The 16,671-nt window shown below is 51.5% G+C and overlaps 1 protein-coding gene across 10 annotated transcripts; it reads right to left on the reverse strand.

Annotated features, from left to right (window-relative positions):
- Positions 1–668: 668 nt before the first annotated feature.
- LMBR1L (limb development membrane protein 1 like) lies at positions 669–16,131 on the reverse strand. 10 transcript variants are annotated; one of them, XR_008511731.1, is made up of 18 exons: positions 14,011–16,131; positions 10,491–10,575; positions 9,455–9,488; positions 8,277–8,416; positions 7,979–8,082; positions 7,221–7,347; positions 6,625–6,693; positions 6,421–6,485; positions 6,025–6,097; positions 5,850–5,933; positions 5,677–5,753; positions 5,027–5,104; positions 4,805–4,878; positions 4,094–4,184; positions 3,925–3,991; positions 1,473–1,634; positions 1,092–1,265; positions 669–799 (listed from the first exon to the last, which is right to left on the reverse strand). XR_008511731.1 is itself a non-coding variant. In XM_054526349.1 (17 exons), exons 1-17 carry the CDS (start codon positions 14,080–14,082, stop codon positions 1,198–1,200), a joined length of 1,491 nt encoding a protein of 496 aa, XP_054382324.1. In that variant the 5' UTR covers positions 14,083–16,131; the 3' UTR covers positions 669–1,197.
- Between the last annotated feature and the right edge of the window lie 540 nt (positions 16,132–16,671).

A 16,671-nucleotide genomic window follows, 5' to 3' on the forward strand; every position in this document is an offset into this window, starting at 1 on the left:
CCACTGCACTCCAGCCAGGGTGACAGAGCCAGATCTTGTCTCACAAAAAAAAAGAAAAAAGAAAAAAAAAGCACCCCTTCCTCAAGATGACTGACATTTATGAGAAAACTATCATAGTAACTATCCACACAATGACTATGAGGTGAATGGTGTTCCTGGAAGCTGTGCAATACACAATCTGTATAAGCCTAAGTTTTGCGCTTACTCCCAATATAGCACATGGGCTCTTCAAGAAACTGATGGCCTCTAACAAAAAGCCAGATTCTTCTCTCAGGTAGGAAATGAAAATCCTTGTCAGCCAGCCACTTATTTTACTCTATATCCAATAGTTAAGCCAGGGAGGATAGGACTGAAAGTGTGAGTGTATCGGGAGAGGTTATCCTACTCCTATGCCCATGTCCTACCCCCAATACTCAAGGTACAGAAACAAGGCCATGGATATAAGGAGGAGTCAGGGGACAAGCCAGCTTTAAGCAAGGCTGAGGATGGAGGAGTTTCCCACTGCCCAACTGCATGGCCTAACACCAGATCCAAGTCCCCAAAGGATGATAATAATATAGATGAAGGGGAAGGAAAAGGATGGTGGGCAGGATCCCTCTGCTTCTCTTACTGGGCAGATGCCGGGCTGGTAGGAGCAAGGCTGTTCAAATACACACAGAGACAGGTGCTTTAAAAAAACAAAGCAAACCCTGGGATCAACTTTATTGCTGATGGCTGAAGCCTCCTCCTCCCTATCTCCTTGGTCTTTCAGGTGGTCCAAAGCCCCTCCAGGATAGCACAGTGCTTAGGCTCTGCTGGGCTAGAGGCAAGGGAGATTATCTCCCAAGCCTGCCCTGGCCCAGTCCTTTCCCTGCCCCTACCCCACCCTATTGCACATCAAATCATGTAAACATGGCTATGGGCATGGCCCAGAACAGCAGTGAGGCAGATTGATGTGTAAACAGATTTGGGACCAGGGGCTAGACCCAGTCACCCAGCCCTACCCCATGCTGAGGCCACAGTTAAGTATGGAAAATCAGGGGGTCCTGGTCCCAAACTCTGGCTCAGATTATGCAACAGTGCAGATGGCTCTGCTCCCCTCTGCCACCCACCCTCTCAGATTCCAGGTCCTGAGGTCCAACTAGCCTTGGGCTTCCCTCCAGGCCTAGGCAGCAGATGGCAGTGTCCAGTTTTTTCCTTCCCACCCCCAGCTGGAGGTCACTGGTGCTGGGTCTTCCTAGATGCCCGGGGGAAACCGGAGACGGGCAGCGGCAGTCTGTCCAGCCCTGGAGAAGCGGAGGAGATGGGCAGTCAAAAGCAAGTCAAAGGTCCAGTCCGTTAGGGACCAGGCAGCCAAGCCACAGAATGTGTGGATGAGGTACGTTACCCACGAAGCAGGAAGCACACCCTCTCCCCTGCTGGGGTGACCCGTGATCCAGAGTGTCCCAAATGACTACCACCCCCCACTAGCCTGCACCCTCACTCCCTCTCACCGAAGGCCCGGATCAGCTCTGCCCGCACAGCTGCAGTGAAGGTCTTCACCAGACAGAGTGTGGTAAGGCCTGCAAAGGCTGCGTTGTAGAGGAACACAATGTAGAAATTGCCCAGCCAGTTGAAGCGTCCAAAGTCACCCAGCAGGTCAAAGCGAGTGAGCCCTGAAGTACAAAGGCCAGGATGAGAGGTGGGCTCCCCAGGCCCTTTTCTGCTACCAGCCCAACTTTCTGCTGCCTCCTGGTGGCCACATCTCAACACTGCAACTGATAGGTTGGCCTCTCCCAATTCTACCACCCCAGCTGTCTCAAGAGCAGTTCCAGACTGTTCAAAGTGTCAGCAGCTAGGCTTGCTTCAACTTCGCTTCCAGAGTCTGGTATCTTCTCCTCCAGTGAGGCCTCCTCTGGCTCCTGGTGTACCCAGGAACTCCCAGGGCCTACTACTTGTTCCTGGGCCTGGAATAAGCAGTTCACCAAGTTTTTTTTAGTAGACAGAACGGTGTGGTTGCTGAGCGCTCAGACTGATCAGGCTGCTTTGGTTCATATACCAACTCCACCCCTAACTAGCTGTGTGATCTGGGGCAATTTCCTTAAATTTTCTGTGCCTGCCTCAGTTTCCTAAGAATTAAATGAGATAACACACATAAAGCACTGTCTGTGCCAGGCACTATTCTAACATTTACTGGTCCCCTCATAATATTATCATAAATCAAAATACTCTGCTCCCCACCTTTAAATATTCTTACCTGCATCCAACCTAAAAGAACTAACTGGAAGACCCACAAGTCTACTTTCTTACAAATTCTCCTGGCATAAATACAAATGGTAGAGTGGAAATAATATAATGTTAAGAATGAAACAGAGCTGTTTTTTGTTTCGTTTAATTTGGTTTTGTCTTAAGACAGGGTCTTGCTCTGTTACCCAGGTTGGAGTGCAGTGGCACAATCTTAGCTCACTGCAGCCTCAAACTCCTGGGCCCAAGCAATCCTCCTGCCTCAGTCTCACACATAGCTAGGACTATAGGTGTGCCAATTAAAAAAACTTTTTTTTTTTTTTTTTTTTTTTTTTTGGTAGAGATGGGGTCTCACTATATTGCTCAAGCTGGTCTAGGACTCGTGGCCTCAAGCGATCCTCCCACCTTGGCCTCCCAAAGTGCTAGGATTACAGGCGTGAACCACCGTGCCTGGCTCATAGCTGATTTCTTTTTTTTTTCTGAGACAGAGTCTTGCTCTGTCACCCAGGCTGGAGTGCAGTGGTACCATCTTGGCTTGCTGCAACCTCCACCTCCCAAGCTCAAGCAATTCTCATGACTCAGCCACCTCCCAAGCTCAGCAATTCTCATGCCTCAGCTGAGATTACAGGCATGTGCCACCATACCTGGCTAATTTTTATATTTTTCACAAAGATGGGGTTTCACCATGTTGGCTAGGCCGGTCTTGAACTCCTGGCCTCAAGCTGATCTGTCCACCTTGGCCTCCCAAAGTGTGAGATTACAGACGTGAGCCACCAGGCCTGGCCCCAGAACTGATTTAAATATGAAATCACATATAAAATACAGAGGATGATGTGGTATTTAGGGGGAGGTAGGAGGGCGGCTGTTACCTCTGCAGCTCACATACTACCTTGGGGTGAACTAGTTACACTCTTGAACTTTTTTTTTTTTTTTGAGATGAAGATTCGCTCTTGTTGCCCAGGCTGGAGTGCAATGGCGTGAGCTCAGCTCACCGCAACCTTTGCCTCCCGGGTTCAAGTGATTCTCCTGCCTCAGCTTCCCAAGTAGCTGGGACCACAGGCATGCACCACCACGCCTGGCTAATTTTGTATTTTTAGTAGAGACGGGGTTTCTCCATGTTGGTCAGGCTGGTCTCGAAATCTTGACCTCAGGTGATCCGCCCGCCTCGGCCTCCCAAAGTGCTGGGATTACAGGCATGAGCCACTGCACCCAGCCACTCTTGAACTTTTTAACCAGTTAATTCTAGATATAGCTCTAAAGGTAGGAGAAGGAGTGAGTGTATTATCTGACACCCCAGTGTATAGAGAAAGCACTACCCTGGGGTTCAGGAGACAAGGGTCCTAGACTGACTTGACCTTGCCTCAAACTAGCTGTATAATCTGGGTTAATCAGGTAGCTTCTCTATTTATCATCTTTCAAATAGGAACATTTGCTAGATTATTCACCCAGGAGAAAGATTTAGAAAAGAGTGTGCTCCCTGACCAAAAAGTAGAAGTAAATGAGAGGCAGTGGGATGTAGCAGATGTAAAAAGTATGTACTTTCACCCTGAAGCTCAGTGCAGGCACTTTACAGCCTCGCTTTCCTCATCTGTATAATGCGGGTAATACCTACTCACGGGTCTGTTGTGGGAATTAGAGAAAGCACGTATATAAAGTGCCTGCTTTGCATCCGCAAGTACTCAAAAAAATCCAACTCCTTTATCTCCTCCTTTCAATACTTACCCAGGGTTCGAGAGAAGACAGGAAGTGCTGAACTTAGGACCAGGAGACAGACACAATTCCCAATTATCTGGGTGGAAGCAGGGAAAGGAGAGGTGAGGGTGGAAGAGCTGCAGGCACCTAGTGCCCATCCACACCCCCCGGGAGGCTTCCCTTACTCCTTCCCAGCTACCTGCGTCATGGCGGTGTCGTGCCATCTGGGCCGCAGGCTCCGGAAGAGTGGAGAGCTATAGAAGCCCACAACTGAGGACACCATTAGGTAACTGCCACTGCATTAAGGAAGAACTGGCTGGCTCCTAAGAATTAATAACTCATCTCAAAGGAAACAGAGCTCTCTCCCAGCCCACTTCTTTTTTTTTTTTTTTTTTTTTTTTTTTTTGAGACAGGGTCTCACTTTGTCACCCAGGCTGGAGTGCAGTGGTGCGATTTTAGCTCACTGCAGCCTTGACCTTCTGGGCTCAAGAGATCTTCCCACGTCAGCCTCCCACGTAGCTGGGAATGCAAGCACGCACCACCACGCCTGGCTAATTTTTTGTACTTTTTATAGAGACCGGGTTTCACCATGTTGCTCAGGCTGGTCTTGAAATCCTAAGCTCAAGCAATCCACCGCCTCAGCCTCCCAAAGTGCTAGGATTACAGGTGTGAGCCACTGCACCCGGCCTCTTTTTATTTTCTTCTGATCAGATTCTACTGAACCACCAGCCCTCCTTTCAAAATTAAGTCTTTTCCTTCTTTCTGAACCTGAGGTTGATGAAAATTTGCCCCATTTCCCATCATTGTTGCTCAGAGTCCCAAAGGAGACAAAGTCCAAGAAGTGCTCTGTCTAGAGTCCCAGGAGACAGGTTTGCTGAACAGAGGCAATGATGGGTTTCCAGAAGGATACAAGATGAGTACAACCTGAATGACGGCACCAAAGGAGCCCAGCCTGGAGAAGGAGACCTGGCCTAAGGAGGCATCCTGAGGAGTGGGGCAGTATCACTGTGAGCATTCCCCACCATCAGCACTACCCGGCACCCAGCCTTCCCGCTGTCCTCAGCTTCTGCCTCCTCTCCCCAGCTGTTCTTAGGCCCTCCCCAAAGGATATGGTGGGAGGGCAGCCTGGTACCTGCATGCCTCGGGGCATGGCAGCCTCATCGATGAGCAGCTCCAGGATGTGGATGGCCACAATGAGCACAGACAGGCCCTGTGTGAGACAAGGTCAGACTCCAATCCCACCCCAGACCACAGCTGGACCCAGAGCTAAAGGAATGGGCAGAGACTCTGGTCCAACATTTTCAGTTTCCAAGACTAGCTCTGCTTCCAATGAGCTGTATGGGACCTCATCAAGGCTGCTATTAGCAACAGAGTGCCTGTGAGGATATTATAAGATACATCTCCCCTAGGTGGAAGGATTGCAAAAAGGCTGAATAGGAAAAGGCATCTCTTCCTCCAACTGATGAGATCTATACCTGAGTCCATAGGGGAATCGACTGAATTTCAATGTTTATTATTCTCACGCCAGGGCAAACCGGCACAACTCCTCACTGGCCCTGTGTGTCCTTGGGCAAGTCACTCAACTCTGTCTCTTCATCTACAAAATGGGGATTGATGTGCTCAACATTTGTGCTCAGCACAGGCAGGACATAAAAGTAGGCACTCAGCAAGAAGCAACCACTATTACTGATGATAACCAGGTCCCTGCATTGCCTCCCCTCTCCCTGAGAAGGCCTCAAGTACTGAGGGTCCACTCCCCACCTCTAGGGCTGGTATACCTACCGTCAGCACCAGCAAGCACAGCATAGCCAGGGGGTAGCCCAGGTTCCGTTGCCAGGCTGAAGCCTTCCGCCGCTTCTCTGTGCAGGGATGGGAGGCTGTCAGCAAGCACCTGGAACCAGGGGCTACTCTCCTTGGAGAAACCCAGGTATCCCAAGCCCTACCAAGCCACATACCCAGCAGGACCCTCTGTGTCTGCAGAGCCAGGACCTGTCTGTGTAGCAGCTCCATGTCTAAAGGCAGCCAGCAGGAAGTAGGATCTGAGGGCAGAGAAGATGGTGTTGCTCTCAAGTCCTGCAGTCTCTGCCCAGGCCAAGCCCACCACCCCAGCAGGGAAGAACTGCAACTTACTACAGATCCTGCGGGTCAGGGCTGCCTCCTCAAAGGCTGAGCAGTACAGCTGCTCCTCCAGGTCTTCCAGCAGCTAGGGGCAGGGGAAAGGAAGAGACTAACTGTCTCCAGGAGAACCCTGTTCTTCCCAGGGCTCCGTAGTCCCAAGCTTCCCCGAGACCCTCATTCACCACCCTGTGGCCCACAGCTTTGCTCAGTCTCTCCCAATTGCCCTGTATTCTGCCCTGCATGTCTGGTGACCAGCTCTGCATGATGGGGCACAGAATACAGGAACCAACAAAGGCTGCAGCACTCTGCAAGTTGTGTACTACACAACCATAGGGTTGTTTCATTGTTTGGTTCCAGCTCTGCAGGAAGCTCACCCTGCAGGATCAAAGAGCAAGGAATACCACATACCCGGGGCTTGACCAGCAGCTTCCCAGTGACGGAGAACATGCGGGCGAGACCCAGTGGAGTACACACTATAGGGACAAAAGCCAGTCACCTGCCAGACCCTGCTGTCCACCCCTTCCCTAACATTCCCCCCATTCCCTTTCCTTCTAGCCTGGTTACTCTGGTCCAAGGACCCTGCCCATTCCCTCCCAGACCCTGTACACTCACCCAGGAGCAGCAGAACCCCAAGGAAGGAGATGCATGAGTAGAGGTAGGGGAGATAGTACTCCCAGAAGTCTAAGGATAAAAAAAAGGGGCATGTCAGCTCATCTCTCCTTACTTACTGTCCCCAGGCTGACAGGCCTCAGAGTCTAGACAAGGGCACAGTCCCCACAGGGGTTAGGCAATTAATACAAATGAAGGAAGCTGGCCAGCATTAGCAGAAGAGGGAGTGGCAGGGCCTATAGTAAACTGGAGATCCTAACCCCTAACTAAAGGGTACAACTGCTATTTGGCCCCCATCACCAGGGACTAATGCAGCCAGATCTTCTCCTGGTCAAGCAAAGTTAGATATCTGGATATTAATGTGAAACCTCCCAATTTAAAATGTTAGCAACTTAATAATATATATTTTAAAAACCATTGCATGGGCCCAATGAAACATTTCTGCAGATTGCATTTGGCCAGATGTCTACCAGTTTGAAACTTCAGTCTAAGGGAGAAGGTGCCAACATTTTCCACTTTAGAAGGTTACAGTCATTCCAGGCAGGGGGACATGGGCCAAGTGAAAAGCCACACAGCCTGGAGGAAGCTGGGCCGCTCACCATAGAGTGACTCTCTGCTGGCCTTGTTGTTGTCCAAAATGGCTGACGCCACCCACACCATACCTAGCACCAGCAGAGTGAGGAGCATCAACATCACCACTGTCTCATAGACCCGGCCCAGGACACCCTACAGGAGGAGGCAACAGGTGAAGGTTAACATCAGGGCAGTGTGGGAACATCGGAGATGGCGGCCAGCCTGCGGGAACCAGAGAGGTTTGGATTCAGGAGATAACAGAGAGGGTTTTCCTCTTATTCTGCTAAGTTGCTCTGTCTTCCCGCTCCCCAGTCTAAGGTCACCCCACATACCAGGTGTTCTTCATTTGCATCTCCTTTCTCCAGACCTATTCCTTGTCGTTGTGTGCTCTGGGAGGCTGACCTCTGAGGTCTGCATCCCACAAGCTCTTTGCCCTCTGGTTTCGCATCCAACAGGAGAATGGAAGGTAGAAAAACGGTGAGGGTATGTTTCCTGTGAGTCCTCCCACGTCTGCCACCATGGTTTTGGCAGTGATTATGACACTAAGGCAACAGCTCCTCTCTGGGCAGCTTCACATCCCTGGCTTCAGCTATTAGTGGGTTCTAGAAACCATTTCCTCCCTTTGTCCCTACAGGCCTAAGGGTGGAAATGACTTCCTACTGTCACTAGAACCTCAAACTTCCTTTAACTAAACCTCTGCAAATAGCCTCTTTATTAAAATCTCTTCAGTTGAACCATGTGTGTGGAATTCCGTTTCCTGCCTGGATACATATCCCCCACTTACCCTTCTGGAGCCAGCAAAGCCCTCAGACTCAGTGAAGAAATATGCAAAGGGCATGAGGAAGATGAGGGACAGGTTGGAGAAGAGAAAAACAAGGTTCCAGAGGCCTAGAGCAAAAAAGGAAAAGCAGAAGTGGTCAGTAAGGGGAGGGGCAACCCACAGGAGACTGACCATTTGCAGGAGAAGCAGAGTGGGAAGGTGCGACATTTGACTGATTGGCGCACGGCTGCCTGAGTCCACCCAACTCTATCTGCTCTCTGCTCCCTATCCCCACCCCAAGCAGCTTCCAGGAGCCACACACCATGGATGAGGGAGCCATTGAGCCACTGGATGTAGTAGTTCCGAGGCAGGGAGAGCAGCACCTCATTGCTGATGATGGAGAAGGGCAGGAGCAGGACAGCACCCAGGGCAATTGCCAGGGTAAAGGTGCACAGCTCGAGCCTGGGCAGAGAAGGGGACAGTGTCCTTGCTTAGCTCAGCACTCATTACCCTGTGCTGAAGAAGCCCCATTTGTCCTGAGGGCACCTGTGGCTTCCACAACCAGCTGTAGCAATCACAGAGCTAAGGAGGGAGCTGTCCAGCTGGGGTTCTACCCACTGCCACCCCACCCTAGCTCTTTACCTCCAGGGAAGCCCCAGCTCATGGGATGGGCACAGCCTCGGGCATTCATGGGAACCTGGTCACCTGCCATGTCACATACCCAGGCTGTCCCCAGGAATGTGGTCCTCCCATACATGCCTATCAGTTATGCCAGGTATGATGCCAAAACTAGGGGACCTGGCTTCTCTTCTTTGCTCAGGGATATGGATTTCTGAGCTTACCTCTTTTAGTCCAGAAAAGCACAGGGTCATCCCATATGGCTATGCCCTGCACAAAGGCAGGAGGGCAAAGGAGGACAAGAGGGAACTGAAACCTAGCTTCATAGCCAAGGTCTATGCCCCAGGCTGCATACACTGAAGATGGGCACTTCTATCTCGTTGGTCCATCAAGGGTGGAGGGCTGCCTTCTGATCTATTGACTCAAAAGAGTCATATCTCTATCTTTCTCTGTATGTACTAGTGAACACTGGCAGCCTGGAATATGGGCCTTTCTCCCAGAACCAAGCATGCCCCTCCCTCAGGGGTTCCCACCTTCCCCACACCCTGCTCTTTTTCCATCAATCTGCATCCCTACTCCACTCCCTCCCTATTGGTCGCTGGGAGGTGAAGCCAAGCCGGAGCCATTTCCGGTGACTCAGGCCCCAGTGGATGTTCCTGGCCATGAGGCTCCCACAAGCTCCTGGCCTAACCAGGAAGACAGGAACAGCAGCTTTTCTGAGCGTGCCCAGGGTGAGGTAAAGCCGGACGCCAGAAATGGGGTGGAAACAGAAACTCTCTCTTCACTGTGTGAGACTTCCCCCTTCTCCCTCCAGCTCCAGGCCTCCCTAGATCCCAGTTCCTAAAGACCACTGATGTTAGGTGCTGAGGCAGGGACACTTACGCAATCTTGTTGACGGTGGCATCTTCATCATCCACTGTAAGAGACAGAGGCACGGGGAAGAGGCAGGAGGACATCAGGGGGCAGCTCTGAGGCTGTTAGTATTACAATGTGCTCCCTGCCCCATCCCTGCCCCCTCAAAGAAGGCAGAGCTGAACAGGAGGCTCCAAGAGACCACACATTATGAACTCCATAGCCTGTTCTCCAGCCAAGGTAGCAGCTTAAAAATCAGTGGTTCCAGGTGAAAAGAATACAGGCCAGACATTCCTATACTTCTTTCCTCCTCCCTAGATCTCTCCCGTCACAAGTTCCTCTTTATGTGCTCAAACTATTAATATAATAAACAACTAGTCTGTGAGGTTGGTTACATCAGTGGCTGGGTCCAGGAAAGGGAAAAGAGTGGAGGGGGAAGGGGAGATTCACAGAGAAAGTCCCCAGGGGAATTACTCTAGGGTAGCTGCCTTGTTGGGTGGGGACTCATCCTGAGCCATCCTGAGGAGGAAAGGCTGGAGCTAGGAACTGGGGCAAGTGTGCCCCCACCCCCAATTACACAATGTCTAGGGAAGGAAAGCTGCAATCTGAGCATACTCAGGCTCCCCATAATGAGAAAGGCCACCATCACCAGGTTCCCCAGTCATCAGGGAGGTCTCTGGTCCTGGCTGTGGGAGCACTAGGAGAGGAGATGACACAGAGCCTGTGCCCGTAATGACGTTCATCCAGCAGTTGCCCACTTCAGGTTCACAAAGGGCTTTCACATTAACCATCTCCTTTGGTCCACACAATGGAGTAGGTAGACATTGTTATGCCCATTTTGTAGGATGAAACTGAGGATCAGAAATGTTATATGACTTGCCCAGCAGACACTTCCATCTAGCCGCCCTTGCCCCTATCTGTGCAGAAAGGGAGGCTGAAGAGGCAAAGGCTCCAGAACAGCCCCACACAGCCACTGCTCCTTTCCCAGTGGGCACCATAGGCCCATTCCCCTGAGGCTGGTCCATGGCAACAGGGACTCTGGCAGGAGGGAGGGAAATCAAAGTACCTGTGGTGAACTCAGCAGGCTTCTTGAAGCGGGTCAGGAAGATGTGGCAGAGGATATACAGTGTTGCAAACAGAAGTGTTGATATCTGTAGCAGAATATGAGCTAAGATGAGAAGCTCTAACTTCAGCACACTCCACAGCCCCAAGGGCCTCTCTGTTAATTCCATGGCCATCACTTCTTCAAGATAAGGCTCCACACTTCCAAGGGTTCCATCTGGAAGTATATTCTGTTCTGATCCCCCAGGTACTTCCTTCTAGTCAGGGCCCCGGGGGCCTCGAAGAAGGGCCAGACAGGGGCTGCCCCATGCACCTGGGGAAACAGCACCATGCCCAGCCCTACAAGGACTTCACTGGGAGAAAACAGCTTCAGCCTAACTCTGGTTGGTAAATGGGCAAAGAAAACTCCTAGAAATGCACATGCACACGCATTTCAAACCAGCTACAGAACCAGAGGGAATTTACTCCGAGCACATTATTGGGAATGAAAGCAGGTTTGAGGGGAGGAAGACGTCTGCATTGTCCTGGCACCCCATCGCTATCCCACCCTCCTACCTCCACCCACACTGCTGCCTTGACCCAAAGTAGGTGTCATGTTTCTAGACCAAGTCACAATTTCTATTCCATGCTTATTCAGGGGCCTGAAAGATCAGGTCTGCTCTGGGCCAAACCAGAGTCTGATTTAATCCTCTACCCCTAACAGTGGGCTTTAGCTGGGGCCCAATATCTACAGTGTTTCTAGAGCTGGCTGGACTGCCAAGTGACAGTGATGGCGGAATTCGGCCAGGTTAATCTGCATATTCATTCCTACTCTACTCCAAGTAAGCTGCTGCTGCCCAGAGGAGGAGCCATTGGCCAGCTTGGCTCTATAATTAAGAACAGAGAGTCTCGGCCAGGCACTGTGGCTCATACCTGTAATCCCAGCACTTTGGGAGGCCGAGGCAGATTAATCACTTGAGGTCAGGAGTTTGAGACTAGCCTGGCCAACATGGTGAAACCCCGTCTCTACTAAAAATACAAGAATTGGGCTGGGCGTTGAGGCTCACACCTGTAATCTCAGCACTTTGGGTGGCCAAGGTGGGAGGATCATGAGGTCAGGAGTTCAAGACCAGCCTTACCAACATGGTGGAACCCCGTCTCTACTAAAAAAACAAAAATTAACTAGGTGTGGTGGTGCGTACCTGTAATCCCAGCTACTCAAGAGGCTGAGGCAGGAGAATCACTTGAATTCAGGAGGTGGAGGTTGCAGTGAGCTGTGATCGTGCCACTGCACTCTAGCCTGGGTGACAGAGCAAGACTCCGTCTCAAAAAAAATTACAAAAATTGGCTGGGCACAGTGGCTCATGCCCATAATCCCAGCATTTTGGGAGGCAGAAGGATCACGAGGTCAAGAGATCGAGACCATCCTGGCCAACATGGTGAAACCCCGTCTCTACTAAAAATACAAAAATTAGCCAGGTGTGGTGGCATGCACCTGTAGTCTCAGCTACTTGAGAGGCTGAGGCAGGAGAATTGCTTGAACCCAGGAGGCAAAGGCCGTAGTGAGCCGAGATTGTGCCACTGCACTCCAGCTCTGGCAACAGAGCGAGACTCAGTCTCAAAAAAAAAAAAAAAAAAAAAAACCAAAAAAAAAAAAAAAAAAACGCCGTGTGTGGTGGCAGGTGCCTGTAATCCCAGCTACTCGGGAGGCTGAGGTACAAGAATCACTAGAACCTGGGAGGCGGAGGTTGCAGTGAGCAGAGATCACGCCACTGCACTCCAGCCTGGGCGACAGAGTGAGACTAGGTCAAAAAAAAAAAAAACACCAGAGGGTCTCAAGAAGAGAAGTTATTGTGTTTGAGATAGGCCAAGAAGACAAGATCAGTCTCATGGATCTTCCAGTCTCCAGAAAGGGCTGACCCCACAGGGAATACACATACAGCTATCTACACAAGGAGGGAAGAATCCACAGAGACGCAGGAGAGCCATCGATCTAGAACAAAGTCATAGCTTTTGACATTAGGGAAGCAGAATAGAAGGAGCCACTCAGATTGTAGCTGCAAGATTTTTATAGCCTGTGTTCTGCCCTGGGCTTGCGCAATAGCCAGGAAGGTGGGAGGGCTCAAGAGGTCAGGCTGGAGTTCCACGCAGTTCCAAGAAGCTAGGTTGCTCTCTAGCCTCTAGATGAGAGGCAGGTGGGGGAGGCACCATAAGTCTTCAGGCTACCCTTAGCCAGCACTGATGTTCTCAGTTTATGGGACTAAAGGACTGGGGAGACATCCAGGAGGCTGCTTCTGTCCAAGGTCTCATCCCTCCCTGTTCTCTAGGAATGTAAGCCTCTGGCCCGACACTGTCTCAAGGCCTGGGTGTGCCTCTGCAATATGCCCAACCCACCATGTGGACTGTCCACCAAGAAACACACAAGGAAGGCTTGCCGAAAGCACACTTCTACTGGAGTTGCACACACAGACTAATATACTTTCCTGTCCTCACAGTTAAGAGCAGACCTAATTATGTCCTGGCTCAATTTACCCCTCCTCCAATCAGGCTGCCCAGGGCTGGCTAGAGCCCAGCCTGAGAAAAATAAAGGGAATGACCCCAACAATGGATTCCCACACTTAATAACATTTCTTTCTGTTTTTCCAAACCATTCCCTTTCCATTTACTATCTGGAGATGAGGGTTGCCCTGGGGAGCTCTGGGGAAGGAAACAGGAGAAAGGAGAGAGGTGAGAATTTAAAGCAAGGCTGAGAAAGATATGACTCCCTAAGCTCCACTGGGTACCCCTACCCCAGAATTGAGTAGTCCACTTCTGTGCGCAAGGTTCAGCTGTGGCTCTAAGTGGCAGGGAGGGCGTAAGGAACAGCAGCCAGGTACCCTCTGAAGCCCTGGGAGGACCACTCACTAAGGAAACCCCGGAATGGCTGAGAGGCTGGGAACCCAGCCTTACAGGGTTTCAAACTCTAATGAGAAAGAAAAAAGACGGGGGAATACTTGGTTGTTCCTCATCTCTACATATTAAGATCCACCCCAGCAAGACTCCTTTCTTCCAAAGCAGGAGATGACCCACCAAGTCCCCAGGTTCCTCCCGTCTGCCATCCCTACACCTCCCCTCTTTTCTGGAATCAAGCTCAGTGTGACGATGTCTCCCCTTCATCCAGCGTCAGCTGAGTTTGCCCTCAACCCAGTTTGAGAAGCAAACCCATCCTTCTCCGATTATCAGACTAAGGCGGACTCCGCAGGCTCTCAGACCCCGGAGACCCCCAACAGGAAGACACGCTGGGTGAGGGGTGGGAGGGAGGGGCAGGGGAGGGGCGTGTGGCGGAGGAACGGAAACGACGGCCTTTGTTTATCGCTCAGGGACCTAGCTGATCCCATCTAAGGGATCGCTAGCCGGCCACCCGCCCTTCTGCCCGGACGGAGGCCTCAGTCGCCCGCTGCTGGCCCAGGCATGGTTTGACGGCACTCTGAGACCAGGCGGGCTCGGACCCCAACCTCCCCGTCTCCCGCAACCCCCGCTTCTCCCCGCCGGGGCCCCGCACTCACAATACACTCGCGGATCCTCTCGTGGAATAGCTGTTCTCGCACGGATAGCACTTCGTAGTCAGGTGCTTCCATACTCTGCTCAGCATGACTGGAGCCGGGGTGCCTCTGGGCCCGGGGAGGACGAGCGGGGAGGAAGCCGCCGCCGCCAAGCACCCGGACCCAGCCTAGGAGCCTTTCCTCGCAGCCTGCGACAGAAACTCGGGGCAGTCTGGGGTTCAGATACAGTCGTCCGGGCGCCCCGCCCTTAAAGGGGCAGGCACCACCCGCCTCGTTTTAAAGGGCTCTGTCCTCCCTTTGCTCCCCCCCTTTAAGGTCGGGTCGCGCGCACGTTTCAACGCGAACACCCGCCACTAGGCTCCGCTACGAGGAAGTGCCGCTGAGGTTGCATCTTTTTAAGAGATCTAGTGACGACACAAGGGATGGGCGGGTTCCTTCCAGAGGGAGGAACTCATTGGCTCCTGGAGAGCTGCCGCTCATCGCTGGAGGAGCGCTGATAGCCTCGCCCTGTGGAGGAAGGCGGGATCTTTTGGGCCTACCGCTGCTCATACTAATAGAGCAACTGTCTCTCTTATCTGGGAAAAGTGACGGTTCCTGGATTTTAGTAGCAGACGAGATTTTAGTTTGACCTTGGTTAAATGAACCGTTTGAAGCAGGCCAGCCAGGCAGGATGTGAGGGCACCCTAGGGGTTCTGAAAGGTACCGCTGCCCGGTAACCGATGTTCTGTAGTAGCATTTTCTGTGTGTTTGTGTTGGGGTGCCCCTCCCCACACCCCCACCCCGCTTTCCCGCTGCCAGGAGTTTTCATTCAATCATTTTTATGGAAGGCCTAGTGTGTGCTAGAACAAATACTGAAAAATACTGGAGAGAGGACTACAGAAATACCCTGCAACTTGTGAAGAAATGCCCACAAGGATCATGGAAGAGTGGGGCTGAGTCAAACATTAGCTAACCACTTACTATGTGCCATTCACTTTATAGTCGTTATCTCAGCCATGTTGCCCAGGCTGATCTCGAACTCCTAGCGTCAAAGTGATGGGCCTCCCAAAGTGCTGGGATTACAAGGCGTAACCCACCCAGCCTATTATCTCATTTTTAACATCACAACAACCCTTCAGAGGAAGATGTTGTGATTCAGCTTTTATTTATTTATTTGTTTTTAAGACGGAGTTTCGCTCTTATTGCCCAGGCTGCAGTGCAATGGTGTGATTTCGGCTCACTGCAACCTCTGCCTCCCGGGTTCAAGCCATTCTCCTTCCTCAGCCTCCCGAGTAACTGGGATTACAGGCATGCGCCACCACGCCCGGCTAATTTTGTATTTTTAGTAGAGACGTGGTTTCTCCATGTTGGTCAGGCTCATCTCGAACTCCCAACCTTAGTTGATCCGCCCGCCTCGGCCTCCCAAAGTGCTGGGATTACAGGCGTGAGCCACCACGTCCGGCCAAGATTGTGCGTGTGTGTGTGTGTGTGTCTTGGAAGTAGACAGGATTTAGACGAAGGGAGATTTTTTTTTTAAGTTATTTATTTTTGAGACAGAGTCTCACTCTGTCACCCAGGCTGGTGTGCAGTGGTGCGATCACGGCTCACTGTAGCCTCCAACTTCCAGGCTCAAGTGATCTTCCCATCTCAGCCTCTTGAGCAGCTGGGATCACAGGCGGGCACCAGCACACTTAGCTGATTCTGCCATGTTGCTCAGGCTGGTCTTGAACTCCTGGGCTCAAGCTGTCGGCCTGCCTTGACCTCCCAAAGTGCAGGGATTACAGGCGTGAGCCAACAGACCCGACCTCCTCTAAATTCTTGAAGCAACATCCAGCTGCATAGTTCAGTGGGCAGTTAAAAATTGGCCATAGCCGTGCGCAGTGGCTCACTCCTGTAATCCCAGTACTTTGGGAGGCTGAAGCGGGCGGATCAAGAGGTCAGGAGATTGAGACCATCCTGCCTAACATGGTGAAACCCCATCTCTACTTAAAACATAAAAAATTAGCCGGGCGTGGTGGCGGGCACCTGTAGTCCCAGCTACTCGGGAGGCTGAAGCAGGAGAATGGCGTGAACCCGGGAGGCGGAGCTTGCAGTGAGCCGAGATCACACCACTGCACTCCAGCCTGGGTGACAGAGCAAGACTCCATCTCAAAAAAAAAAAAAAAAAAAAAAATTGGCCATGAGGCCGGGCGCAGTGTCTCACGCCTGTAATCCCAGCACTTTGGGAGGCCGAGACGGGTGGATTACCTGAAGTCAGGTGCCGAGACCAGCTCGGTCGGAGAGACCCTAACCCAGTGGCGCTAGAGGAATTAAAGACACACTCACAGAAATATAGAGGTGTGAAGTGGGAAATCAGGGGTCTCACAGCCTTCAGAGCTAAGAGCCCGGAACAGAGATTTACCCAACAGCAAGCCAGTCATTAGCATTGTTTCTATAGATATTAGTTTAACTGAAAATATCCCTTATGGGAAACAAAGGGATGGGCAGAGATAAAGGGATGGGTTGGGCTAGTTATCTGCAGCAGGAGCATGTCCTTGAGGCACAGATCGCTCATGCTATTGTTTGTGGTTTAAGAACGTCTTTAAGCGGTTTTCCGCCCTGGGTGGGCCAGGTGTTCCTTGCCCTCATTCCAGTAAACCCACAACCTTCCAGCGTGGGCATTATGGCCATCGTGAACATGTCACA

The sequence above is a fragment of the Pongo abelii genome, chromosome 10 (genome assembly GCF_028885655.2).
Source record: "Pongo abelii isolate AG06213 chromosome 10, NHGRI_mPonAbe1-v2.0_pri, whole genome shotgun sequence".
NCBI lineage: Eukaryota > Metazoa > Chordata > Mammalia > Primates > Hominidae > Pongo > Pongo abelii.

Excerpts from the sequence above, each read along its gene's own strand:
- LMBR1L (XM_054526349.1), bottom strand. The coding sequence starts at position 14,082 with ATGGAAGCACCTGACTACGAAGTGCTATCCGTGCGAGAACAGCTATTC. Across the intron at positions 6,694-7,220 it reads CAGCAGAGAGTCACTCTATG|ACTTCTGGGAGTACTATCTC; the intron begins GTGAGCGGCCCA and ends TTTTATCCTTAG. Across the intron at positions 5,105-5,676 it reads TGTGCTTGCTGGTGCTGACG|GGCCTGTCTGTGCTCATTGT; the intron begins GTAGGTATACCA and ends TGTCTCACACAG.